The sequence below is a fragment of the Esox lucius genome, chromosome 25, assembly GCF_011004845.1.
Source record: "Esox lucius isolate fEsoLuc1 chromosome 25, fEsoLuc1.pri, whole genome shotgun sequence".
Taxonomy (NCBI): Eukaryota; Metazoa; Chordata; class Actinopteri; order Esociformes; family Esocidae; genus Esox; species Esox lucius.
Genome location: NC_047593.1, coordinates 12,569,262 through 12,597,151, shown reverse-complemented (window position 1 = coordinate 12,597,151; position 27,890 = coordinate 12,569,262). Strand labels below are relative to the sequence as shown.

At 44.3% G+C, this 27,890-nt stretch overlaps 2 protein-coding genes across 2 annotated transcripts in view; one reads left to right on the top strand and one right to left on the bottom strand.

The window, feature by feature from the left end:
• Positions 1–27,890, bottom strand: part of tet2 (tet methylcytosine dioxygenase 2) — a 41,149-nt gene that overhangs the window by 6,621 nt on the left and 6,638 nt on the right. The window contains exons 2-5 of the mRNA XM_010888523.3: positions 4,324–7,425; positions 4,136–4,226; positions 3,576–3,669; positions 2,703–2,911 (exon numbers count right to left, since the gene is read on the bottom strand). Coding sequence (XP_010886825.2) covers positions 2,703–2,911; positions 3,576–3,669; positions 4,136–4,226; positions 4,324–7,381 — 3,452 coding nt within the window. The 5' untranslated portion in view covers positions 7,382–7,425. The remainder of the gene's footprint in view (positions 1–2,702; positions 2,912–3,575; positions 3,670–4,135; positions 4,227–4,323; positions 7,426–27,890) is intronic.
• The window catches only part of cxxc4 (CXXC finger 4), a 74,962-nt gene continuing 63,038 nt past the window's right edge, over positions 15,967–27,890 (top strand). Inside the window, exon 1 of the mRNA XM_020043861.2 lies at positions 15,967–16,041. The gene's annotated coding sequence lies outside the window, so the exon portion shown is untranslated. The remainder of the gene's footprint in view (positions 16,042–27,890) is intronic.

Here is a 27,890-nt window from a genome sequence, read left to right as displayed (position 1 = left end):
TAACGTGAACATGAGTCAGCTTAGCAATGAAAAATAATATTGGAAACCTGTAGTTAATCTCGTCTGTTCCATATCCTGTTTCTACATAAACAACTTAGTGAAAGGAAAGCAAAAATTACATTTGGGCTAGCGGGCTTGTGGCTTCAAAATATAATACCGGTAATTGGATGATGACATTGGGAATTACGTTACATCATGCTATAGCCCCATACACTCCGCCATCACACATGCTCTCCTATAGACAGCAGACATCACACATCCTGTTTGAGCAATGTTTGGACAGCTGCTGCCAGTGGAATAGTTAATGCACTCATTGTATGTATGCTGCAAATATTTGAGACAAACTAGCCATTCTACCTGATCGTGTAGCCATGAGAACTACGTTGGCTAGAGGTTTTTAGGTACTGTATGCAGTAGCCTTGTCCCAGCTCTGCTTGTGGTGCATTTTCTTGCAAACGAATGACCATAAGAGTTGACAAGAGAGCACAAACAGATTGGGAAATACAGTGGATATAAAAAGAATTCACACCCCTGTGAAAATGCCAGGTTTTAGTGATGTAAAAGAATGAGACAAAAATAATGTCAGAACTTTTTCCACTTTTAATGTGACCTATAATGTGAACAATTCAACTGAATTGTTCACATCTTCGAGGGGGAAAAAGTGAAAAATCTAAACCTTACAATAAACTGGTTGCACAAGTGTGCACACCCTCTTATAACTGGGGATGTGGCTGTGTTCACAATTAACCAATCACATTCAAACTCATGTTAAATAGAAGTCATTACACGCCTGCCATCATTTAATGTGACTCTGATTAATCACAAATAAAGTTCAGCTATTCTAGTACTTAGTCAGGGTGGAGGGAATTATGAACAGTTCCAAATACCAGGCAATTTTGGCATAAAATCTTCAGGCGTCCGTTAGAAAGTTGAAGATGAACAGGAATTTCACCTTTCAGCACAACAATAACCCAAAGCACATATCCAAATCCACAAAAGCATGGCTTCACCAGAAGAAGATTAATGTTTTGGAATGGCCCAGCCAGAGCCCAGACCTGAATCCAATTGAACATCTGTGGGGTGATCTGAAGAGGGCTGTGCACAGGAGATATCCTCACAATCTGACAGATTTGGAGCGCTTTTGCAAAGAAGAGTGGGTAAATATTGTCACGTCAAGATGTGCCATGCTAATAGACTCCTACCCAAAAAGACTGAGTGCTGTAATAAAATCAAAAGGTGTTTCAACAAAGTATTAGTTTAAGGGTGTTCACACTTATGCAACCTGGTTATTGTGAGTTTATTTTAAAAATTTTCTCAAAGATTTCAGTTTGTTTTTCAATTGAATTGTTCACGTTATAGGTCACATTAAAGGTGGAAAACGTTCTGACATGATTTATCTTTGTCTCATTCTTTTACATCACAAGAACCTGGCATATTAACAGGGGTGTGTAGACTTTTTATATCCACTGTAGGTTAAACATGAAGTGAAAAACAGCAGTACAAGACCGACTTCCATTATAACAAGGTTTATAGAATGTCTCCCTGTCAAGTTAGGAGGAACACAGTAGGATGACATCTGGATGATCGACTGGTTAACTGCATGACTGTCATGACAAATGGATGCCAGTAAGAAAACAGTAGGATGGTTGAATGTCTAACTGCATGACTGACATGACAGTGGGATGACAGTAAGAAAACAGTAGGATGATTGAATCTCTAACTGCATGACCGACATGACAGTAAGAAAACAGTAGGATGGTTGAATGTCTAACTGCATGACTGACATGACAGTGGGATGGCAGTAAAAAAACAGTAGGATGACTGAATGTCTAACTGCATGACTGACATGACAGTAAGAAAACAGTAGGATGGTTGAATGTCTAACTGCATGACTGACATGACAGTGGGATGGCAGTAAAAAAACAGTAGGATAACTGAATGTCTAACTGCATGACTGACATGACAGTGGGATGACAGTAGGATGATTATGAGGAGCTAGTGTTGTCACAAACAACACAATGGCATAACAAGTGAGATTGCATCCTCTTGACAGTGGGTTGGGTTGGATAGCGTTCAACAATCAATAATTCACCAGCTGGTTACTCATTTCAAATAGGGGTTAGGAGTTTGCAAGATAAGCCCCCAGGAGACCACAAACGATGAACAGTGAATCTCCAACTCCGTCTGGGTGTCTGTATACACTATTTTTCTGCTTCTACATATTTCAACCTTATTTAATTTGAAGACAACATGTCACAATATTTGTGTAGTCGAACGCAGTGTTGTCTGAGATTATAAACCAAGTTGTTTGAATACTGAATGCAGATTGGCTAATAAAACTTGGTTTACAGTATTCCACCAGGATGACATAACTTTTTACCTTTCTAATTGATAGTAACATAAAATAAATTATGAATCTGGGTAGTTTGTGGTATTTAAACACTACACAATGTGTCATGCCTAACACTAGCCGTTAGGACTAGCCGTTAGGACTAGCCGTTAGGACTAGTCATTAGCCAAAGTATACTGGCCATATTCCACATCCCCTTGTGCTTTTTACTTAATTATCCGTGTCAAATAAATCCTGTCTTAACACTAGAAAACAATAATTGAAAACAACGTGTGTGCTTGGTTCAGCTGTCTTAACACCGTCCTATGGTGTGTTTAGAACCATTTACGGACAAATACAGAGAGGCCCTTACTCTTCATTGATGGCACATCGGCGCTGGGTGAGCGCCCCGTGTTTGGTGAGCGTCTCGCTAAGCTCCATGTATAGCCGGTCGGCCATGCTGGTGGGGATACCCTCCCAGATCAGGATGACGACCACGATGCACGCCGTTGCGCATGAGTGCCGATCACGCTCGCGGACCAGCACCAAGAGTTTCTCGTCAACACCACCACGCCGGATCACCTAGAACCCCCCCACACACACAGTTATGTAAATGCATTTTATTCGACTGTATATCCAGGACAGTCATTAAGATTTATGTATTTTTTTCCCCAGAGGGACCTGGTCTGAGATAGCAGTGTGATAGCGCAGGCTACTTTGATACAGTAAAGATTCTCTCCACAACGACCATGTTGTAAATGTTTATTGTTGAACGTGTGTTCAATAATTTTCTTAACTATGATGTTGTTCCACTGTTTATACCAATCCTGTATTCCATATCTCACATATATTCTCCTGCTCTCCTTGTGACATTGGAGGCATTCCATGTCTGCTTTTTATTAGCTGAAAGATTACCTTGTAAGCAATAACTTTATGGTGACATATTTTCTAGATTCTTATCACCAAATAATACAATTGTAAAAAAGAAAAAGTGCTTTTAATCAAGGGTACTACCCAGCTTTTTAGGGTTAATACACATCTTTTCAGGGTTTATGGAAAACAAACATCCTGTACTAATTAGCTATCGGACATTTTAGCAGTTGTCTCCTTTTTTCAGCACCAGGTCATGCTTCATGACTGCTGTCAATGTTTGCCAAGGATCCCTGGTTCAAACCCAGATTAGGGCAACAGAGGGTATTTCAATGTGATAATGTAGGGGTTGTATAGCGTCATACTTCATACTTACCCATTTTGCTATGGGGCATCCCTGTGTACTTTTCCCCTCTTTCCCGGTATACACCACTTTTTCAATTCGGATGGCACTGCCAGTTAGCCCAGACCTTAAAATGCAAGAATAACTGTTCAGCTATACTATATACAGCATGGGATATAGCTGCAAATTAATATAACCCTGTATAGCTCAGGTGGTATCCCGTGGTTCTAGCAATGCCAGGGATTTTATAGGTTACTGTTTTTTAACCAGGTAAAATTGCCTATGAACATATCATTTAGAGCAGTGGTTCCCAACTCCGTTGCTCGAGTACCCCCAACAGCACACATTTTTGTTGTAGCCCTGGACAAGCACACCTAATTCAACTCAATGACAGCCTGATCATTAGTTGACAAGTTGAATCAGCTGTACTTGGCTTGGGCTACAATGAAAATGTGTACTGTTGGGGTTACTTTAGTTGGGAACCGCGGATTTAGAGCATAGACCTGGGCTAACTTTCTTGCTTCAATATTGAAGTCATCAAATACCTGTTTGTAGAAATTCTTCCGGTGGGAAAAGGTAAAGGATGTTCTCACCTTGCCTCCATGACTTCACGGATGACCTTGATATTCGGACCGGCACCCAGGTGAGTGTAATATGGACCTTCATCCTTCTCAGAGATGGACTCTGTATCAAAACAAAGAAGGGGCCCAATTCCAATGCCCAGATGAAGCATCAACTGACCAAATAATTAGTTAAAAAAATTATATCAACTGTGACTCACCCACGCAGTGGCAAGAAGGGATGTCATACTGGGTCTTGATAGGAGTGTCCAGAAGGTTTTTAATAGGGGTATCCAGGAGCTTCATTGGAGAATCCATAAAGCTCTGGAGCATGGGCTCCTTCTTGGGGGTGTAGTCTGGGTGGGATCTTTTCAGCACATTAGTTGCAGGACCTCCCCCCATCCCCAGGTCCTCCGCCCCCATGCTGAGGTCTGCATTGGTCGAGAGCACCGTCACGGCCCCCGACTGCTCCACCTTGACCTTGTTCGGGGACTTGACGATGAGGGACTTTCTCTCAAAGACGGGCGAGAGCTGATACTGCCTCAACGTCTGCTCCATGGTGGCTAGGATGCTTCGCTGGGAGCTGCTCTGACTCTGGTCGCCTCCGCACGACACCTGAGGCTGGGGGTTATACTCCTGCTTCACCTGGACTCCACCCACACCCAACTCTCCACCTTGCTGTTGGCGCTGCATCAGGGGTGGCGGTCCGGGCCCCAGATTGTGGGGGTGTTCGAACCGTGGCCCGTTCTCCAACTTGACGGGCCGGAGGCCGTGCTTAAAATCTCCCGGGCCCTGTGGATTTGGGGGACATAGGGACCCACGTTCCGACTGCCTCTGTAGAAGATGCATCCTCAGCGCTGCGTGCCTCTGGAAATCCCCCTGAGGGCCACCGTGCCCCAAGGGTGGAGGGCCACCCCTCTGGTATTGGGCGCAAGAATCGGGCTGAATCTGCTCCATTTTCGGATACATCTGCTGCTGCTGAGTAGACACCTGCTGGTTTAAAGCACCTTGTGGTAAGTGAGGTTGCGGAGGGGTCTGGGTTAGGGGGAAGTCCATGTGGTCGGAGGGGGATTGTCGGAGGTGGGGGGGCTGCTGCTGGTGGGAGTATTGCCTGGATCGGGGGCTTGGGGTGTACTGACGCTGCTGCTGCTGTTGTTGCTGCTGCTGCTTCATCTCCAGCTCCATCTCTATCTCCATGTTGTTGCTGCTGTGTCTCCATGGCATCTGCTGGGGCTGTTGTGCGCTGTTGCTCTGCGACGGCTCTGCGGGGCTGAACCCACTGTTGTTTCTCATCACAGACGGACTCATGGACCGGATCTGTTGCTGGTGGCCAGGCTGGTTTGGACCACCCGGGCCTCTGTAGCCTCCGCCGGGGGATTTCAGCTGCTTCTCAAGCCTGATGTATTCCTCCAACTTGAGTTTATTCAGGAGCTGTTGACCGTCCATCTGGCCCTGGTTGGGGTCCTCGGACTGAGATGTGTTTACCGACTGCTGTCCATCGTACTGAGATGGATGGGACAGCGGACGCTGCTGTTGATGGCGCTGATGTTGTGGCGGCTGCAAAGATAGTATCTCCTCTAGGTCCGGGTCACCTTCGCATAGGTGCTCTGCCTGCGTCGGGGTGTGAAAACGATTCTCGCCCCCAGGCTGCTGTTGAGATGGTGGGAGAGGACAACGCTGCTGGGCCATGTGTTGTGGATGGGACTGCTGTTGTCGTTGGTGCATGTGAGAGGAGCCTTTTGAATTCGCTTGCTGCTGCCACTCCGGGGCAGTGTTGTGTTGGCCTTGGTGAGGCGACTGTGCCGGCCGTGGCTTCTGCTGCTGGTAGGCCCCTCCCGAGGGTCCCACGTCGAAGTTCTGCCCGCCCGTCTGGAACCTCTGCGCCTGATCGGGCTCCAGCATCTGGCCCCGTCCCTGCGAGTTCAGATCTATCCAGCCCATCTGGGGATTAGTGCAGCCGGGATCAGCACCGACTCTCTTCTGCTGCTGGTTGTTGTCCTCCATCATGCCGTTTTGAAGGGAGCGCTGTGATCCGGACTCCCCGCCGCCTTGTAGGGGAGCCAGGCCCATGGAGTCCTGAGAGCCCCTAGAACCGGCTCCACAGCTCCCCGTCTGCTGAATATCATACTGTTGCTGGTCTTTCCCCTCATTCTGCCCCATTCTCCCTACGCCTGGGCTAGGGAAAGGGCTGGGGCTAAACCCGCCGGCCTCCTCCGTCTGCAGGGGAGTGCTTTGCTCCACAGGGGGCATGAAAGAGTTCTGATGGTTAAACTCCTGGCTGGGCTTCCCATACATGCCCTGTGCGCTGGTCTGATGTTGCCGGGAGGCGTCCACGGACTGCGTTTGCTGGTGCTCTTCAGCATAACTGTTAGAATACCCATTCACCATATACGGGGCAGCTGAGGATATATATCCATTTCTGCCTTGTCCCTCAGGGGCTGATCTGCCGGTCTGCTGCAGCCGCAGCTCTGAGGTGGGCATTTGGGCTGAAATGTCGGGGAAACCTGAGGTAAGAGAGGTCGGCGAATGCGTCGTGGCTTGTTCAGGCAGTTCAGGGAGTTCGTTGGTGAGCGAGCTGATGTCGTCGACCAAGCCCGCTTCCGGCTGAGATGCTGGCGTGCCCACCTGCGACGCGATGGATACCTGTTCGGGGTAATACCGAGAGAGAGTTTTCTCTAGAAGATCACCAGGTGTGCCCTCCATGGAGTTGGGGCTCATTGTAGCACCGTTAGTTATTTGCTTGTTCCTAGATAGTGAGAAAATATCCCCTCCATTTGAATAAGTAATACTCAGGTTCCTCTTATCCAGTTTTGGCTCATCGCAGTCAAAGTCCCCAGGCTTTGTCAGCTCAGGGAAATTGTCCATTATGTCACTGACGTCCTTTTTGTCCCACATCTCTCTCCCTTCATCCCCTCCATTTATCTCAGAATCCGCTCGGAGTTTCTTGGGCTGGTGAAGGCCCGTTAAGGCCTGGTCGCTGAGCACATGTTTCAGATCCTCGCCGTTGATCATGTTATAAGAGTCTTGGTCAAACAGTCCCTGCACTCCAGCAGGGCTGCTGCAGTTCTCCCTGTGTCTCTTCATTGGGTTGACGCCCCCGGTGCCAGCCTTGCTGTGATGATTCCAGTTTCCGACCCCGTTGATCTGCTGAGGCACTCCTTCCGGCGACTGGGTGCCATTTTGGTGACTGGCGGTGATCAGGTTGTCTTGGGTTTTGGCGCCGAGATGTGCTAGTAAGGGACTTTCTTCCGTCTCCTGGCTGGCCTTTCCTGTTGCCATCTGGCCTGCTCCGAGTCCATCCACAGGGCTGCCCTCTGTGCGTTCTGCAGCAGAGACAGAGGGAGAGAGGTATTACTACTAGGACATGCAGAAAAAACTGACAGATATACAGTATGTACAAGGGTTACACATTTAAACAATGAGGACCAAGCAAATTGGTATTGGGTGGTTGTATATAAACAGTTTGGTTTTCTTTTAACAATTCGTCTTCATAAACAAGCTCATGCTTTCCCATAACACTTGTTTGAAACTGAAAAACTAGAATGCTCGAATCGAATCTAAAGGGATCAAGGACATGGCACGCAAGGGCGGCAATGCTTTGCATTCCAGAGACGGGAAACAACAAATAAGTCAGTCTGCTCTCATCGTCAGGCTGGGTTCATTGAGTTGGGGTGAGAGGGTCAGCTGAGCAATGTGTTTATATTTGGCCCTGAATGGATATCAGTGGGCGGCTGAAAAGCAGCAGAATTAGATTCACCTCAACCGTGTGGCAAACATGGAGCAAGATTAGAACGTTGTCGACATGGAGTTTCAGACACAACAGCACATGCCTAGCCGTGGGAACTAGCATGTTTATCATGTTAAACTCCTCTTAGAGTTTCTGCAGTGCTGTAGTGGGAGAGTACCTTCCTTCATCAATTCATAAGTGGTGAACTATAATCATCTTGTTTTCCTTAAGACAGGTAAATTAAGATATTGAGGGGAAAAATCTATACCAGGCCAAATGCAGAAGTGCAGACAAACTGCATCAGAAATGGTGTAACGTATGGGAGGAAACGTTAGGGTTACATCCTCACATTAACCCGGGACGTCACAGGATTGGATCACAGCAGTGGGACTACTTCTACCCCGGGCAAAAATGCATCAAGCAGACATAACATGACCAATCTATGCACACCCCCCTCTCCCCAACCCCCACTCTAAACCCAATCCCACGTATCTTTCCTCCCACGCAATGAGGCATTAGCAACTGTCTCAGAATAGACAGCTCCAAGAAAGGACGAGGTGGTGGGGGTGGGGGTTTGGGGGGGGGTCTCAACAAAGAAAAAAAAAAAAAAAACATCAGAAGCAGTTTGCAGCATTCTTCGCGTGCTCAGCATATTCACGGCGCGCAGCTCCGAAACAGAGCAGCTGTCTTCGGGGCTCAGCTTTGCGAGGGAAGCTTTATGCCTCAGCCCAATGCAGCGGAGAGTGTTTACAGAAAAGTTGCGAAACACTTGGCTTTCGTAAACCAATGCATACCAGCGGTGTTCCTCCGCCACTCCACCATGCCTCCTTCTTGTCAGGCGGACACAGCTTGTATCAAACAAAGGGCAGCATGTGTCTGGTGTACCCAATGGCTCGACAATGCATTAATGCAATTTAGCTTGTCTATAATGCAGAACTGCTAGCAATAAAGGCAGGAGAATGTGACAAAATAGCCTATGAGTGAAGGGCGGTGGGGGTCAGTTTGGCAGGGGACAGTGTGGAAGATAAAAGTTTGTTAACAGATGATATTAAAGATGTGTTAAATGATATTTGTCCACTGGCTGTAAAAGTGGCTCTGTCAAGCCAATATGGGTCCCGGAAAATGGTGTGCTGATCTGTGGCCATGTTATATAATTAAATTGCTTCCAAACAAGGAATTTAATGATTAACTGTGATATGATAGCGGTTATGCCCATCCTGCCCAAAATGGGAAATAACAAAACTAAAATCTGTTATTCACCAAAAAGTCTGTCGCAGATATGTAAATATCTTCACATATTTGATATGCTAATTAATACATTTGATATATTCATACATTTACTTGAATGCCACAGTTTCAGATACATGGATTTTGACATTCAACAGGTCTATGACCTTTGGTTTGGCAGTTACGACAGATAGCATCTAAGCACACACTATGGGAGTGTCAGGCAATGGCAGCCCCTTTGAGATCAAGGAAGGAAGTGAGATAGCTGACTTTCACATCGTACCATGAGTCAGGCCGTGCTCACGCATCCCACAATGCTCACTTTGAGTCATTCGGTTTTGTTTCATCCGAACACTGAAGGCAAAATTATCTTAGTGAACCTCAACATGCCTTCATGAATCTCTCAGCATGCAAAATCACGCGATGTGGCATAACCCAAAAACGCCTGTGTGTTTCAGAGAAGGGCTGCAGTTCCACCACACTGAGAGTCCTATGGTAGTACTTGAAGAGCAGAGCAGCAGGCTGTTGTATTGGGATGCAGGAGTGCACCTCTCCCTCCAGAGTGAACGAATGAAAGAGCCCTCAGTCCTCCATCTCTTCCCCTATCTTCCTGCCTCCTGGGGAGCAAATATAGATTCCAGCAATGGCATTGATTCCTGCCTGCCACACACTATTATTAATGCATGTCACATCCGCGGGATCTGGGAAACAATTACAAGGGCCAGAACCCAGTCGCAGTCAAATCCATCATAGTTATGATAAACTCTCCTGCAGACGGCTCAAACAGGAGCTTGCCGTGGCTCGAAAGGGGATTCTTCAGTTTAATACTGCTGGGACAATGTGTTTGGGTGGTTTGGGTGGTGCAGTCCAATGCTAATGTGGGTTGACAATGTCATTAGGCCAGGATTGCATCGTTACCTTGCTGCTAACATTTATGGAAGACAAAAGCTGCATGGTCTGATGGCACTGGGCCGGGTCTCAATACTCTAACACGGTCTGATGGCACTGGGCTGGGTCTCAATACTCTAACATGTTCTGATGACACTTGGCTGGGTCTCAATATTGTGTCTTTCCTTCCTCTTCCTTTCCTTGTCTCGTTTTCACATTGATGATTGCAGCACAACTCTCAACGTTCTCAAAACTGAAACCAGCTGAAGCCCTATGTGTATGCAATCGTTGTGATTCAAGGCCACTAAATTATGTCTCAGCATGGGGGGCCTGTAGGACACAGCCGTCAAGCCGCTACGGTCCCATAAGAAAAACATGGTCCCCAACCTTTGAAAAACATAATTGAATCCAGCTTTAGATTCCCATATCTTCCTTGCTTAAAGCTGATTACAATCTATACGGTCTCCTTTGCTTAAAGCAGGTTAAGCTCCATACTCTCTTTGGGCTGTATCCAAACCCAAAGACTAGTGTTTAAAAACAATATAGATTAATAATGCATAGAAGTAGAACGCAAGGTATGTTTCATTTGGCACAGAGGTATGTGTGTGTGTGTGTGTTTGTGTGTGTGTGTTTGTGTGTGAGTGTTTGTGTGTGTGTGCGCGTGTGTGTGCGCGTGTTCAGTCAGTGGGGCCGGCGATCACATCTGGAGACTATTACAGTTGCTTATGATCATGGAAGAGAAGCTGTCACCTTCACGGACACGCACACACGCACACGCACACACACACTGTTATTCTAAGCCTGAACTCGATTAGTGCATGAGAGAACTTTCAACTACAAGGAGAAAAGTTTGGCTTGTGATCTCTGTCTGGATGTCTATTTAAAACACCAATTTACTAATGTGCATGTTGACAGATTGACGGATGGGCGCCTATCTGTTGTTTCTGTCCAAAGAGAACGTAGACTCATGCTACAAAGTGTGTTGGGGCCCAGTCAGTATGAACTGGGTCAGGATACTGAGGAGGGAGGGGTATGAGTGGATGTAGAGAAAAGGTAATATGGAACAGACTCAGCTCCACTCTCCAAATGATGTGTTCCATGTGTCTGGGAAACGCGATGGCGTTGGCGAGCGGGTCAGTTCTTAGGGGTTTCCATGGGGGGAAGGATTTAAACGGAGCACCGGCTGGAGAAGCCTGGGAGGACCGTGTTCATAGAGCACGCTCAAGGCCTGGGCTGAAAGTTATTTTTACCTCTAGGGAGGGGTCATTTTGTCCATACCGTAGTGGGTAGTTTATGTACTATGCCACCAGCACTCTGACTGTTTACCCTGTTGGAAAAATACTGTCCTGTGCTCCTTGAAGCACACGTTATATTTCACAGTGAATGCTCTGGCAGACGAGGTCTCCTTCGCCCAAGCTGGGGAACAGCAGGACGGCACTGAAAGTCCCAGGAGGAAATATGCGCAGCGTATGTTGCCTTCCTTTTAGACAGAATAATTAAAACGCGGTTGAGGGAATAACTTGAAAAATATAATCCATAAGACATAAGAAACCCATAAGCTATACTATAGTTACTTTTTTTCACAACAGTGAGCCGTGTTTTTTACTTATTTCCCCTATTACACTAACTTGAAGAAGTCAGATCTAGCCATTTTGGCTCATGTTTGCCCCCTCCAGCGAAGCGGTTGCACTGTCTGGTGGGAGACGACAATAAGGCAGAAAGTAACCGGTGAGTCCAAGCTCAGGCCAGGCTGGCTAAGAATAATGATGTCTCCATTGAGTGTATGTTTGTCACCCCTCCAGGACATTAGCCACCCTCAGCATTAGACCCAGGGTGTCGGTGCTAAATCTCCCGCTAACGAGCCTGCCCGCTCTCCCTGTCACAACAGACCAGCTGTCGGTTGGAAGTGGCATTGTGAGTAGGAAGAGGTGGAGAGAAGACGACTGAGGATCTCGCGTTAACGTCTTATTAGGTCCAATGGTGTCCCATGTGAACACGCCCCCAAGCTCTGAGCCTTGGGCCCCTCCATGACACGCCACGTGAAAAACGCTCCGAGCTGTGCTCTGAGCCTGGGTCTGTCTGTGACCCACGCCACGTGAAAAACGCTCCGAGCTGTGCTCTGAGCCTGGTACTGTCCATGACACACACCATGTGAAAAACGCCCCGAGCTGTGCTCTGAGCCTGCGTCTGTGTAGGTTCCTGTTCTTCACTACTCCTAGGCTGAACTCGGTTCACGGCGGGGTCAACGGATATGACAATAAAATAGTAACAGAGATAGGTGCTGCACCGCTAATAGACAAATGGCCCTGTTAGTGCCATGAAATTACTAGTCATTTCCCAATGTAATTTCCATTAAATAATACAGAAAGAAAATCTATAAAAATCTAGAACTGAGTAGATAGGTTTGCCTGCCTCAGTCTAGTAGCCTGGTCTGAACCAGAACATCTGATAGGTTTGGAAGCTAAGCTGAATTGCAGCCATAGTCATGGCTGTCCGCATTAACAGCGCCTTGCTTGTACTGGAAAGACATGATGACGATCAGCCAATAATAAAGCTGAGGTAATTTATTCAGTCAATTCAGATTGAGGGCCTATTGGGACCCTAAAGATGTTGGGTTTTCCAGCAAGCTGCTGTTCCCGTGTAAATGCACGTGTGAATATACTGCTGAGCTAATCTGCTTGGTGTTGGATTTACAGTGCATTGGGGGTCCCCTCTCTCCCTCCAGCGCATTAATCAGAAGTGACAACCTCCCTTTGTTTAACACGGGGGAACCCCCTTCGTTAGATACCTCAAAATATGGGCTCCTCCGACACTTCAACAAACCGAAACAGCGGAAAAATACCTAAGATTCCAAAGAAAAAGCATGATAAAAATAAATGGACTACGGAAATACGTGAAAACATGGCCCCAATTGAATGGCCCCCAGTCCCCTCTGACATCCTTTTGTGTCACCGTCCTGTCCCTGGAAGGTGTTTGTGCTCAACTAAGTCAAAGGTTCCAGTCAGTATGTGTGTGGGGGTGTGTGTGGGTGTTTTTGTATGTGCAGCCCAGGTCCGGGTCCTGAAAGACTCCACTCCGGAGTTTCATACTTGCCGGACGAAGCAGAGCAGCTTGTCACAGTTGGATACACCCACACCAACAGAACAAAAAAATCATCTCTCTCTCTCTAATCTCTCTCTGTTGCATTACTATATCTCCTTCTCTCTACACCCCCCCCTCCCCCCCAGTACCCTGATAACAAAGCCAAAGATCCCAGCTGAGTGCTTGAGTGCTGGTCCCATGCACACATTTTCACATGCGCGCGTCCAATGGCACAGTCACTCATGTAAGTGCACACACCGAGCTAAAAGTGTCCCATGTCGACTGGGTCTGGCTTCAAAACCACATTGATCTCATGTCCAGCATCGGAAGGTATAACTGTCTTGTGTTTTATAGATCTGGAGTCTGCATGCAACCAAGAAATCATTGACCATGGCAACAATTTACCCAGAGAATTACCAGACAGTGGGTTATTCCCTGATGCTCTGCTAGCCCAGCCATCTCCAGTTCCCTGACGCTCTGATAGCCCTGTACCTTTGCCATCTCCTGTTCCCTGACGCTCTGCTAGCCCTGTACTGTTACCGTCTCCAGCTCCTGTTTGTTTTTGGGGGAACTTGTCTACAGCAAATGAAACGCATGCTAGATTTAATTCAGGTCAACTGACTCACTTGGCCCTGAAAAACTTCTCAGTTGCTTTCGTAATGTGCTTCGTGTAAAATGTCCTGCTGCAAGGCGAAACGTCGTCCCACGGGTTTCAAGGTACTGAGCCTGGGTTGTATCTGAACAGACAAAATGTTTCGATACAAGAACAGACCGCAGTGTATTTTTGTTAGTGAGCCGTGCTTTACGCAATGTACCGTTGATTTTATTTCAGGAGAGTTTTATGTTTTCGCCCATGTCATTACAGGTATTACGCTACACCTCAACTTCTCCATATCCTCTGTGTACTTCCCTGTTGTGCGGGCTCCGCAGCACGTGATTGGCCGGTATATCTCGACACTTCTTTTGAATGTTGTCCAAGCGGACTGAACACACTTGGTCCATAGGAATGTGATTCAAACGTCCAATAACAGCCTCCCAAGCAGCCCCCTAATCCCTATGAAGTGCGCTACTTTAGACCAGAGTCCTATGAGCCTCATGGGTCCTGGTTAGGCAGGGCACTGGCCAGTTGGTTTGGACTTCCTTAGCCCGAGGTCCTGTTGGTTAGACAATGTTGCCAGTGTGCACCAGTAAGGACGTGGAACTGCAACGCTGAATCACATGACTAACTCAGCGCTTATGGCTCTGTGGTAGACCTAATATTGATTTATTATCATAGTCATTTTGGGCATAGAAGTACAACAGCAAAAACGATCCTAAATACGCTCGAAACTCGTCTCAAGCCTAACTGCATTTGATTACATCGGCTCCCCATCTCCCTCCAAGAAACAGTGTGTGTCTACCTTTCAAGCAGAGAGGTGGAGAGGGAGAGAGTTATGGGGTAGAGTGGTTAGATGACAGCGTCTATCGGCAGCTACTGACCAAGCAGTCGTATGTGACTTTGGCCAGTGACAGCTGCCAGGACGACCGCCTCCGCCGTTCTCCGGTTCTGACCAGAAGTGGAGGAAATGGGATGGGCCCTGGATGTCTAATGGTGGTGGTGGTGGGGGGGGGGGGGGTCTGATCCAGGATCAGTTTAGCCTTTCATATCATAAAGAAAAAGATTTTATGGACAGGGGTCAAGGCGATCTGTTTCAGTACTGCAAATCTAAAGCACATTCAAGGAGGACTCGTAAATCACACACACTCCGCCATTCAAGCATTTATTTATTTTGTCCAGAATGGTCCCAAAAAAAGCTGTTATCTCAAGTGCAGGTTTCCCGTTCTGTACCCAACAGCCTTTTAATTATGTTCCTGTCTGGCGATATGAATGGTTTCCTGTACTTTTTGGGGAGAGTTTTGTGTCACTCACAATTTTTTTTAAATGGATCAGACGGCCCATCAGAAATCCAGTACTTCCACTGTGAATTTATAGCGTTTTATTGTCTTTGCATTTCTATTTCCTAACTTGATTTCCTGTGAGCCAAACGCCTACATAGTGAAACTTCATTCCACGCCATGTGATTAAAAACACATTGGGCTGAACAAATGTGGCGTGACAGTGCAGCTTCGAAGTGTTCTTGCATGTACAATGTTCCTTTAGTCAATGTAGTGATCGAGGGTTCAAAAGAGACATATCATGGTAAACACGTGAACAGACTACAAAATGTATTTTTTGATCCTTGATAGAAAGGGGGGCGACAGTCACAGTGTTTCCATAGATGTTTTATTTGTGACCCAGATGTTTCAAGCATCTCTGTGCAGTAGGCTAATTAAAACGCATTACCTTAGTCGCAGGGTTGTCTAGTGACCAGTTCAGAGCTAATTTCAAACAACCTCTGAACTCATTCACTATAGGATCTTTACCACAGTGCGGTCTTGTTGAAACTAACAAACCTCTGAAACCACAGTGGGGTGTAAAGTTATTTAATTTATTCAGATGTGTAATGAGCATATAATCAGTGTTCTCACACCGAAGTGTTTTCACACCAGTGTTCTCACACTGAATAAAAGCAACACACACACACACACACACACACACACACACCCAGACAAACACGCATTGCAATTTCATGTGTATCCGACAAAGTCTAACGATGTTCTTTGTCTACTGCATAAAATATTTTGTTTTGTGTGGCTAACACACTACTGACAACAACAGCCAATACTGAACTGTGTCAGAACCCCCTATGATTTAGCCAGGCAGCACTGGACTGTTTTGGAGCTGTTAAATAGCTGTAGCGCTTGAGTGAAACCTCTTCCCTGGCGACTGCGCTGAGCTGTAATTGGGTCAGATGACTGGCGTGCTACAGCGGTTTAAATCCCTCACATAAATACAGAGCTGGAAGACTTGTTTGCTCCGGGGCTCGCTCCCATGCACAAACCTCTGTTTCGCTACATTGCTCCCGAGTCCGGCTAGCTCATCCTTGTGTAAACAGCCAAGCTGAAGAGTTGGTTGACGGCTAACGCGGACATCACGGTAAGACTTGGCAACGAGTCGCTGTTGTAACAACACGACTCACACGACATCACTGACACAAGCACAGCGTACGACTCCCTTGTTAATACTGTCTGTAGGTACTCCACGGTCCACCGCCTTGGAGTCAACACAACATGGAATCCCAGAAAGCCATAGTAAAATACAGAATTTACAGGGGGAAAAAAAGAAGGAAAAAAAAAGAAAAGGCCTCCAATATTGACAACACTAAGAGAGCCACGCTGGTATTGTTTTGAAGAGTCACGTGAGACGAAACAGGCACGTGTTTCCTGTATTAGTCCAGGGCCTGTATTCATAAAGTGACTCAGCGGGAGTACGCATTTAAATCTAACCAAACCAGCGTTATTCCTCACGGCACACAGCGTATTCAGAGCAATGCTTACTATCAAACTACCTAAAGTACAACAGACCCCCTGGATGGCCCTACGTATAAAGGCACGAATAGGAAAAGCAGGAGAGTACGAAACCTCCGTATCCAAGGTAACAGAAGGCGATATATTAAAAGACTCAAGTGAGCAGCAGGGTGTGTGTGTGTGTTTGTGTACATGTGTTCCAGTGCGTGAGTAGATGGTCCGTCCTATAGACCAAAGGTGCAGTTACGTGTTTCAGGGCAGTCAGGGGGTTGGTTTGACATAGTCTAGGATCACTTGACCTCTTCCAGAAACAGTTCTTGGGTTAAGTTTGAACAGCTCTAGAATCAGTTTGACCAATTGTAGGATCAGTTTGACTTGTTTCTGGGATCAGTTTCACCTGCTCTAGGAGCAGTTGGACCAGCTGAGCACTGGGGCACATGTCCACCGCAGTGCGTCTCCTAAAATTTTGCGATTTGTGTCACACCAGTCCCCCATAATGCATCATAATGCACTGGCACCTCAGACGGTCTCCCATATCAACCACCCCCTCCCCCTCTCGACATGTGACGCTGTCAACACTACTTTGACTGGCTCTTCGAACAAAAGGCCTCTGTGTCTGTGACACTGCTTTCTCCCCCTCCCCAAAACCCAAACATTTGCATGCTGCATGGAATTCAGCGAGGTTTTTTTTTTTCCATCGCAGGGGAAACTAAAAAAAGGTTAGGCAGATTTTGGACCGGTGCCTGGATGGACAGGACACTGTTCCAGCAATACGCCATTATCAACTATATTACATTAAAGCTAGGTGTTAGGCAGCAGCATAATACAGGAGTAAGCTTTGTAGAGTCAATGCAAATAACATGAGCAAAGTCAAATCAGATAAAAGCAGACAGTTTCCCTGGTTTAGATTAAATACGGCCACAGATTGCTAAGAGCACTGAGTGATATAGCACTCCGCTAGCACACATTTTATATTCAGGAAATGTTTTCTTCCTAACAGTACAATACCAAAGAAGTAAACCTCACTCACTTGAACAAGACAGCGCATTCCCTTTACCTCCAACACAACTTGGACGTGTTCAGGTCAATGATCTGTTGCCTGACTATTAATCCTGAATATAACAGTGCTGCTCGATCGATTGCCACATCCATCAGCCTGAAGCTACCATCCCAAGAAGTTGTCTGGGATGACCCCAAAATGGTGTGTGTGAAAATCCTGTGCATTTGCATGTTAAAATCATCCATCATTTGTAATTAAATATTGCTAATATGGGCAACATCACTAGACTTACTTTTCAGTTTGTACATGTCTTCCTAACATTAGAGAAACTGAAGGTAGTCTGGAGTAGATTCAGGATTCATTTGCGCCGAAACATTTTGCATCGGAAAGAGTTTTACACCAAACATTAAAAATAAATTGTTTATTTTGGATCATTTCACATAGGCCCCTCTCTCTTGTCTTGTACCGTTTGCTTCAGTTTCAATTCAAGAACAAACAGTAAATGCTTCCCCTTCCAGAACATTCTACAACAGACAAACGGCTAAAACCTCCGGGGTCAAGGGATCTCAATCCCAAGGGTGGGCACCACCGTCCTGCGCGGACCATGGAGGTGTGGGGCCCCCAGTTATTCAATGCCTGCACTAGGCCTCCATTACAGCACATGTGGATACTCATTTGAATACAAGGAAACCACTGAGGACAACAGTTATTCCCTGAAGCTGCTGTGCTTATCATTCCCATGACCCCTGACTTCAGTTCCGGTTGCTCAGCGACCAGAGTGACCAGGGGCCTTTGTGGAATGTGAATATAGTGAATGTGAATATGAATGTGAATATAGTAAATCTAGTACATTTAATTATATTTCCAAGATAATAAAAAAAACTTGAGCGATCAATTTAGTTATAGGCGATATCAGGTAAAGACAACACTGTAAAGCTAAAAGATTTAAAAAAAAAATAATGGTTGGGGATTAGAACACAATAAAGATGTGTTTTTTTTCATTTGGCAGCAAAATGACAAGTGGGTAGGATCGACTCAATCTAATAAAAAAAACATCAACAGCAAAAAAAGAAAAAAGAAATTGAGTTTCTATTGGACAATTTCACATAGGTCCATTTACCCCTATATGTACAGCATAGTGGGTGCCTTATACAGTAACCTCAATAAAAATACCCCTCATCAAAATAAAGTCTGCTTTGTTTTTATATTTCTTCAATTTTTCTATTGACACTTTAAACCTGTTCTCTGAGGACTGAGTTGTCAGGTAGCCTGACCTCCCCATGACCACAGTGGCCATTGACCAGGGAATGACCTATTGTTGCTCTGAGTAATTATCTCCTGTCTCTCTCAAAGCTTCACCTTTGAGATTTTGCTTAGGGGAACATCTGCATTTCAATGGAATAAAACAGGGAAAGTTTCTCACCTGTACCAACTAGTGTTTGTCTGAAATCACTATGCTGGCCATGCATTGGGGGTAAATGAGGCTTTCAGAATAACACATTTCGAAGATACAAAGATGTTTAAAAATAAAACACATAAAAATTAAAGGAAAAACCAGCATGAAGTGGACTCGTAGATGGATTCTACAAGTCACTGGAACTTTACTGGAGTGATGGAAGAAAAATATATTCCCTCATTTGCTGTTTTGATGATGGGGGTAGAGTGAGCTGACCATCACTTCAGTCCAAAATCTCCCATAGGTGTTCAGTTGGGTTGAGACCTGGTGACTGTGAAGGCCATAGCATATGATTCACATCGTTTTCATACTCATCTAACCATTCCGTGACCCCCTATGGGTGGGGTCACCCTGGAACAGACCCAATAATGAACCCTCTTTCAAACAGCCTTAGATCCTTCCCTCTTGCCACCTGGATCCAAAATCGCGGTCAACTGGACCTGCTCATCAGTTATATACATTCAACAAAGCATGATAGCATGTTCATTTCTTAATTGTACCTGTATGGAAGCATCTTCATTCGTTATATTCCTCCACTAATTTATTCAGGTTTTTCCTTTAATTTGTCACCCGTCTCTAAATAATTTTGTCATTAACACTACTGAAAAATGAATCACTATGTTGGCAAGGGGAGGCGGCCAGTCTTCATTCATAAAACTACAGAAATGTAATTATGAAAACATTGCTTACAACATTTTTCACACACACTGTACTAAAAGCCATACACTGTTAGAAAAGTAAAGCTAGTAAAAGCTTTATGGATACCAAGCATGTGTGTTCCCCAAACCAGACCTTTTTCACAAGATAGATGATACCCTGATCAAAGCATACTGCTGGAGTAACAAGCTACAGATGAATATCAAATCCAAAGGTTGTCTTTTCATTGCAATATGGATATCATTTACCCTTTGTTCATATAGAAAGTGCATAGGTCGCATTGTTCTTTGGTAACTTGCTGGAAACTGAAGCAGTTCTCTCAGAAGCATTCTCATTTAGACATTCTCTTCTACAATCGTGCATTTTCTCAGTCTGAAATATGAAAAGGGGTCCAGAATTGGAACATCCATCACAGCGTTAGGCATGTACAATGGGGAGAACAAGTATTTGATACACTGCCGATTTGCAGGTTTTCCTACTTACAAAGCATGTAGAGATCTGTAATTTTTATCATAGGTACTCTCCAATGTGAGAGATGGAATCTAATGGTCTGTATGGAGGAGTGGGCCAAAATCCCTGCTGCAGTGTGTGCAAACCTGGTCAACAACTACAAGAAACGTATGATCTCTGTAACTGCAAACAAATGTTTCTGTACCAAATATTAAGTTCGGCTTTTCTGATGTATCAAATACTTATGCCATGCAATAAAATTCAAATGAATTATTTAAAAATGTGATTTTCTGGATTTTTGTTTTAGATTCCGTCTCTCACAGTTGAAGACTATCTATGATAAAAAATTACAGACTTCTACATGCTTTGTAAGTGGGAAACTGACGATTTTGCAGGTTATCAAATACTTGTTCTCCCCACTGTAGATTCCGCCAAAGCCATATTTTCCTCTAAGATGATTGTCTTCGGCCAGAAATCTGCAGTGTGTCAATTTTATTTCTGTACCCTTTTTTCACCAGGTAAAAATCTAATTATTAGCCAGAAACTGGGACTCTAGTACAAATAATTCCCCTTGCAGGCTTGAGGTGTCGATCCACTCTAAGAGCTACATATCCTTCTGCCGCCAAAATAATAATTATGTGCCGGTTTTGGTCTGCGCACCGCACGTTGACCACCCTTGGTCAACAAGCTCAAGCAATGTACAAAGATCATCAATGTACAGTCAATGAACAGTCTAGAAACGGAACACCCAGAACCTCCGCTAGTATTCAGAGATCCCGACATAGTATAATGTAGTTGCATGCATAATAGAAGCCCTCACTCCTAGCTCCCTTGTGTGTCTCTAGTACAAGTTAGCTTACTGTAGATATTCTAATCGACCACAGAGCAGCTTCCTGTTGGTCCCAGTACAGGCCTAATCACCAGATTGTGACATAATATAGGCATAGTTGGTCACGTGGCTACCCTGGAGCCCTAGAGCACTGAACTCATTCACTCCCTCCCCCCCTCCCCCTTCCTCTTTCTGTTGTCACTGTGATCAGCTGGCCAGGAGAACATCACTGTTTCTGCAGACTGGACAGTCTAATCTAGTTGTTGTGTTTTTTACCATGCAAAGAGCTGTGTCCTTTTAAAATCCTCCAGACATTTTACATACAACCTTGTTTCCAAAAAAAAGCTGGGACACTGCATGAAATGCTAATATTAGCAGAATGCAATGATGTGCAGATCATTTATACTTCATCATTTATTGAAAATAGTACAAAGACAACATATTAAATGTTGCAACTGAGTAATTCTGTACATTATGAATTTGATGCCAGCAACATGTTTCAAAAAAGTTGGGACAGGGGCATGTTTACCACTGTGTTGCATCACCTCTTCATTTTACAATACTCTGTAAGCATTTGGGAACTGAGGAGACCCATTGCTGTAGTTTTGAAATGTTTTCCCATTTTTGCTTGATATAAGATTTCAGCTGTTCAACAGTTGAGGGTCTCCTTTGTTGTATTTTTCGTTTCATAATGCGCCAAATGTTGTCAATGGGTGACAGGTCTGGACTGCAGGCAGACCAGTTTACTACGGAGCCATGCTGTTGTAATTATTGTGTTCCTGAGCGCATGTAGTGATGTCCACTACAGAATCGTGTCTCTTTTTAATGCAGTGTCGCCTAAGGGCCTGAAAATCACATCCATCCAATGTTTTCTATTGAATATAGGGTATAAATGATTTGCACATCATTGCATTGTTCTTATTTACGTTTTATGCAGCGTTCCAACTTTTTTGGAAACGGGGTTGTACATTCCAACACAGTAAAAAGGCCTACTTCATGACATCTTTAAACTAGTTTTAGTGGTAACCTAGTTCTAAAGGCAGCTAGTTTGTTTTTACTATCATTACATTTACTGCGGTGCTTAAATTACATTCCCATATGCATAACACTGTTCCTAAGTCCCTTTTGATCTACTTCTTTGTATCTAGATTAATAGATTACCTTAAACCCACATCGGTGAACATCATCCGCTCCGCTTTGTAATTTCATCCCAGGAGAAAACCTAAACCCCCTAAAAGAGGGACCCGGCCTGGTCTTCCACTGTACACATGTTTTTTTTTATATATCTAATGAAAGGCAGATGTGACTCTTCCATTTCTCTGTGGTTAAGATATACAGTGCCGTCTTTGTGATCATCTCTCTGTTCTGTGCCACAATTTCAACGTCCTTCTCCGTTGCCTCACCAATCACATTGCCACTCCACTCCTGTGCTTTTGACTATTCACCAGTGTTGCGTCCATGAAAATTACTTCTAACACTACAATTTTGTCCAAGGTGAATTGATAGCAATGGTTTGCAGTGCCGGCCCTAGCCATTTGGGGGCCCTAAACAAAACAAAACTCGATTTGGGGCCTCCACTCTATTGGTCGGTGGCACCTAGCAGTCAGACGCCCCATAGCGGTTCAGGGGCCCTAATCGACTGCTTATGTTACTTATGCCTGGAGCCGGCACTGATTGTCTGTCTTCAGAGACAGGGAAATACAATTAATCACTTAGGTAGCCTAACTATATTTTTCTGGGGTTAGGAAAAAGAGTTGAGTCATCAAGTCAGACTTGATAAGCCTGACTTAGTTGATCCTGGTGGTAGGCGCAAGAGCTGTGTGAATTTGGCAGAAGAGACCCTCCGGTGAGTCTATGTGAAGTCGCTTCACTTCTTTTTCCATCAGGTGTCTGGTTACACAGACACAGATGTCAATGTTAACCTGTCTGACTGGCTCTTTGTTGTTGGCTGCGTCCGTCCTCTACCTTCCTCTGCTCTGGAGCTACACAACTGGCTCAGCAAGAATCCCGGCTGAGTCATTTGCAAACTGCCTGTCACTGGTCCACCCATAACAACCATGAGAGAGGTTTTGCAGTGTTTTTATTGATACAGTATCGGCTCGGCTTGCGACGGCCCCCAACAAAACCCAAGCCCGAGATTTGATGAATACAGTTAGTATTTTCTGTTCAGATTCCAACCAATGAACCAATTCCTGGCCCTGTTCTCATACTTCCAGGACTAAATTGTGTGTGTGTGTGTGTGGGGGGGGGGTTGATCATTAGCCTAGACTGAGCTGTAAACTTGTGAACCTGGGGTTAACCCTTCTGAACCAGCCGACCCCCGGCTCAGGGAAGACTTAAATGGCCCGTGTAAGGCAAACTACACGCAGAGAGCTCCCCAAGCTACCGTGTGTACGTGCGTGTGCACGTCGAGGCAATGTGACACTGAGGGTCTAATTAAAAAGTGCACTAATCTAAGTGCACTGTGGCCATGCAAACCGGCAACCGGCTTCACAAGCTGCCCAACCCCCGCTCACTAACCCCCCCACCGCACTGACTATCCACCGCCCCCTTTGTCCCTGTGCCACAGTCAATATATATGACTAAACTTGATGGACTGTTGTGCGGCGCAAAGTTAATTTCTTTCAGAGTGCACGGTAGCCATGGCGACCACCTTATTAGTGCGTCGAATCCATCTGCTCTGAACATTAACCGGAGCACGGCTGAGTGGAGTGAGCCTGCCCTGGCAGGAGGCACATGTGCTTTACACATTGATTCTGCCGCGAGGATCAATACAGAGCCACATATTCAGAAAGCTAGCTAGCTGCATTAGCGGTTGTTGCAACTCTTCAGCCATTTTGATTTTCGTTTTTTCTCAAAACGTATGTCATTCCATTAGCTTATTTTCAGGTTCTTGAAAATGCATGAAAACTGTTTTTGTGAGTGTAGTTAGTTTCATATCCAAAAGATTGAGCCGTTGTAAGACCAGAAATACTACATGGTAAAAGCAGGGGGGTTTTCTCTCTCCCAGTGCTGCAGTCAGATTCCATTTTTGGAATGTGGTTTAGAGTTACCTTGTTGACTGCCTTCTGCCTTGAACTGCAGCAGTTGACATTAGCTTTTCTGCTGCAGCTTCTGAGTGAAATGCTGTTAATGACTTAAATACAATTGGCAATGGACAGCATTTGGGTTTTCATTTATATTACCTGTTACAAATTCTTTCTTTCAGCGGTAACAAATTACACATTTCTCTCAGGGAAAATGAATTTGCTAAACTACTAGTCACATGACCCATTGTTTTACACCCTAGAATACTGACTCTCTATAAACGATGCCAAAGTGACTAGACCAATGTCCACTATAGTGAAGATATACTGTCTTCAAAAGCCTCAAACATTCAAAAGCCTCAAGCCTGTCATTTGTATTTTGCTGTAAAAAATGTGTTTTTTATTATATTATAAATAAAGGACACATTTCTATCTTGTGTCCAAACAAGCACTCATATTTTAACCAGTGGGTGACATTACATGTGTAGTTACTTCTCTTAGTAAACCAATGGTTTAAACCAATTTACTGCTGCAGCACGGGTTTGAGTCTGGCCCACTGACCTGCTAGTAAAAACACTCGGTTGAAAAGTAGGACAATTGCATCTGAAAAGCACACTGTATAGTAGCCCGGTGCCTGTTTAGGGAGAGACCATGCCACATGTTGTTTTACATTTAGTCCAGCAAGTCGTAACCATTCGGAACAATAAGTAAATTACAACATTGAGTGGTTGAGTTTATGTCAACAATGGCTATCAGATATGATCGCCACCATCACCTTAATAACATTGGATCCTCTAAGCAGGGCTGCTTAAGGCTCTGACAGGCTCACTTTCCCGTTGAATTTGTCATCTATTTCTTCTCTCAAATCCACAGGACATCAAACAACATATAGGTACGACTGAGAGAGATTTTGAAACGTAATCTTTTCTTACATTTTTGAAAACGCCTTTTGTATTCATTCTAAATCCCTGTTATTTTTCAAAGGTATCTCACAAAACCAAGTTTTCACAGGTCGTAAGAACTGATTGACGTTCTTACGACCTGTGTCAACAACTTGGAGGACCTCAAAATGTTAAATGTGGAACAGTTGCCTTATGAAATGTGGATATAATGTTAGTTTTAAACTGCCTTGAGTAGAGCCAAACAACAGCTCCTAGCCGTAGTATTTTGACCATAAACCAAATCTTCCCTGACCTCGCGGCTCATTTATATGTTTCAACAAAGACTCGATTTAAAGAATAATATTGGTCTTGGTTAAATGTATTTACTGACATCAGGAAGGTACAGTTCATCACCAGTGCATTTTCACCTGCTCGAGACAGTGGGTGAATACCCCATAATACAACCCGGTACAACTTTGTTGGGCTCCTGAATGATTCAAATCATGCCCTGATGGTTCTGGATAACGGAAACGCATCATCAGACACTTCTGCCAGATTTAATTTCCCTCAGAATCAAACATTAGTAGCCTTGTTCATGCTTGAATAAACAGGATGTTGGTAAGAGGATAGACTCAGGATGATAAGAACAGGGCCTGGTATTTTATAAATATTGCCCTAACAGAAGGAGCAATTATCACCCCAAATATTTATTAGGAACAATAACTGTAATATGAGAGTAATTATGAAAGTAACAATGGTCTATGTTCAGTGATTTTATATTGTTACTATAACATAAATACAAAACTTGGAGGTGTCTCTGTTAATGTCACGTGTTACAGATTGTAGATGTTATAGATAAAATCTACTTTTGGTTTCTAACTTAGTTAATTGCAGTCCCTTGGAAGTGTTCGACCTTCCCAGGACTGACAGTTCTCACCCCTGCATAAAAGTATTCACCTCAATAGCACATTTATTTAGCAATGTTTTGTTTCTGTTTGTGTAATCAGGATCCAACCAAGCCGGACATTAAACAGGAAGGGGAGGTGAACACTAAATATGGCAAAAGGAAATCATAACATTAACACACTGTGGTAGAATCAAAAAACCCAAAGACTTCTAAACAGCTCACCCTGAAATGGAATAGGGCTGTCAAAAGAATCTGTAAAAAAAAAAATATATATATATTTTCCCTTCTAATTATTGGCGACTTACATTTTAAGTTGCGCTTATGCCCCAGTAATAATAACACCAATTACATCAATAATGTATGAACTTGTTTTGCTACATAGAAACCTTGAAAACACAAATGCTGTACGCCCCAGGACTGCACTCAAAGAGAAGCTTTAGTCATGTGCTCCACCGTCTGATCTCAGCTGGCAAAAGAATGTATTGATATCTTTCCACCGCATTGGGTTCCAAGCAGCATGGCCTAAGCGACTGTTGCTATGGTCTCTCTTTTCCCTCCACTCCACTGACACAAGGCACGTGACTCCTCCTTACACGGAGAAAAAAAACATGATCGCAAATCAAACACGGAGAGAATCAAGGCTTGCAGAAAATGACATTCAGGGTTACCCCTAATCTATTTGCAAATTAATTTACTTCTTATACTCACAAATGAGCAATGTAAAGACTTGACTCAGCGTGAAGATGAAAAAAAAAATCAGCTTTGTCATTGAGTGCTTTAAGCTTTGCTGCCCCGCCATCCAGAAACACTACAGAACAATCAGAAATAATTTAATTCCAATAGTTTCTAAACCACAAATTGACGGTTTACAATACTGGAATTACGATGTTTTTACACCATCGCGATTAAACTCCATTATCCACGTAACACATTTTAACGTGTATTTGATTGTTTGTTTCACGTCGTGTTAATTATGAATTCTGATTGGCCACTCGATAAAAAAAAATGAAAATGTGATCAAATCTCTGGTTAAATAAAAGATGAATGAAAAATGAAATAAAATAGAAGTAAAGGCACCAGCTGCGTTGGTCACATTTAACCAGAAGAAACATGATATCTGAGGCTTGGTTTGGTTAGGCTGCTAGCTCACTAGCTCTGAACCTTCAGAAGCAGTTTGTGATATAATTCAAAGCAACTGCAGGTCAGGGCAGAGGTTTATGCTCTTGAATGACATTCAAAACCACCTGTCTTCCTGTACGTAATCCACGCTTTTCTTTGGGCAACAGTGGAATGGGTCGGAGCCCTGGAAACCTTTTCAGTGACAGCCCCTGATGAGTAGAAGTCACTTTATCCATTGAGCGCAAGTAAAATCCATCTCAGAAGTGGTTGTTTCATTTGTGGTCCCTTGTGTATTTTTAAACTATGGGGCGAGGTTTGTGATTCTCTTCAGACCATGAGACGCGACCTAATTTGCAGGGTTTCTATTCATCAAAAATCTGGATGTGAATTGAGCAATTTGGCTTAGTGGTTTCTACAGTTAAATGGTACCATTTTTTCAGTTGAACAGAACACTCTGATAATCTAAGTATATCCAAGATTTCTGGGTTGAGATCTCTAGATGTCTAGTTCTTTCTTGTGTTCTCGACACTTCAGAGTCACTGGCATTGATTGACCACCTTCACAGTTTTTTAACCCTGGTTTCTCAGCCTTGGTTTGCGGTTGGGCCGTTTTTACGGCAGCTACTAGGCAAGCAACATAATGAGATATCTGTGTGTGGACTGTCGACCTCTACACACACTCACACCCACATGTTAGAAACCACACTTGGGCTTGCCTTGGGGTCACAGACAGTCAGTCCACCATACTGTTTCACCAACACAATACTGGAGCCAACTTGCACAGTGTATTGATAACTTGCTTTAAGAAACAAACACACACAATGTCTTAAAGGGTTACATTTGTGGTTGTAAGTATTTGAATAAATGATAATTAAACTACAAAAGCTTATGATGGAAACTAAAGTGTCAGATTTTTAACACTAGGTTCATACTATCTCAGCGCAAACTGTTTGTTTGACCCTGAACTATGAACTTTGTCTACCCAAGCTACTCAGAACTCAAAGCAGCTTGGAAGCACTTTTACTCGCTAAGCAGGACTAGGAAATTCTTAACACTTTTCAACGTGTTTCAACTTACTCTACATTCTTGACAGATGGAAAAATTTACTTGTTTGGCATTTGCAGCTGATTACAGTAAAGATTCCTCTCAGAATT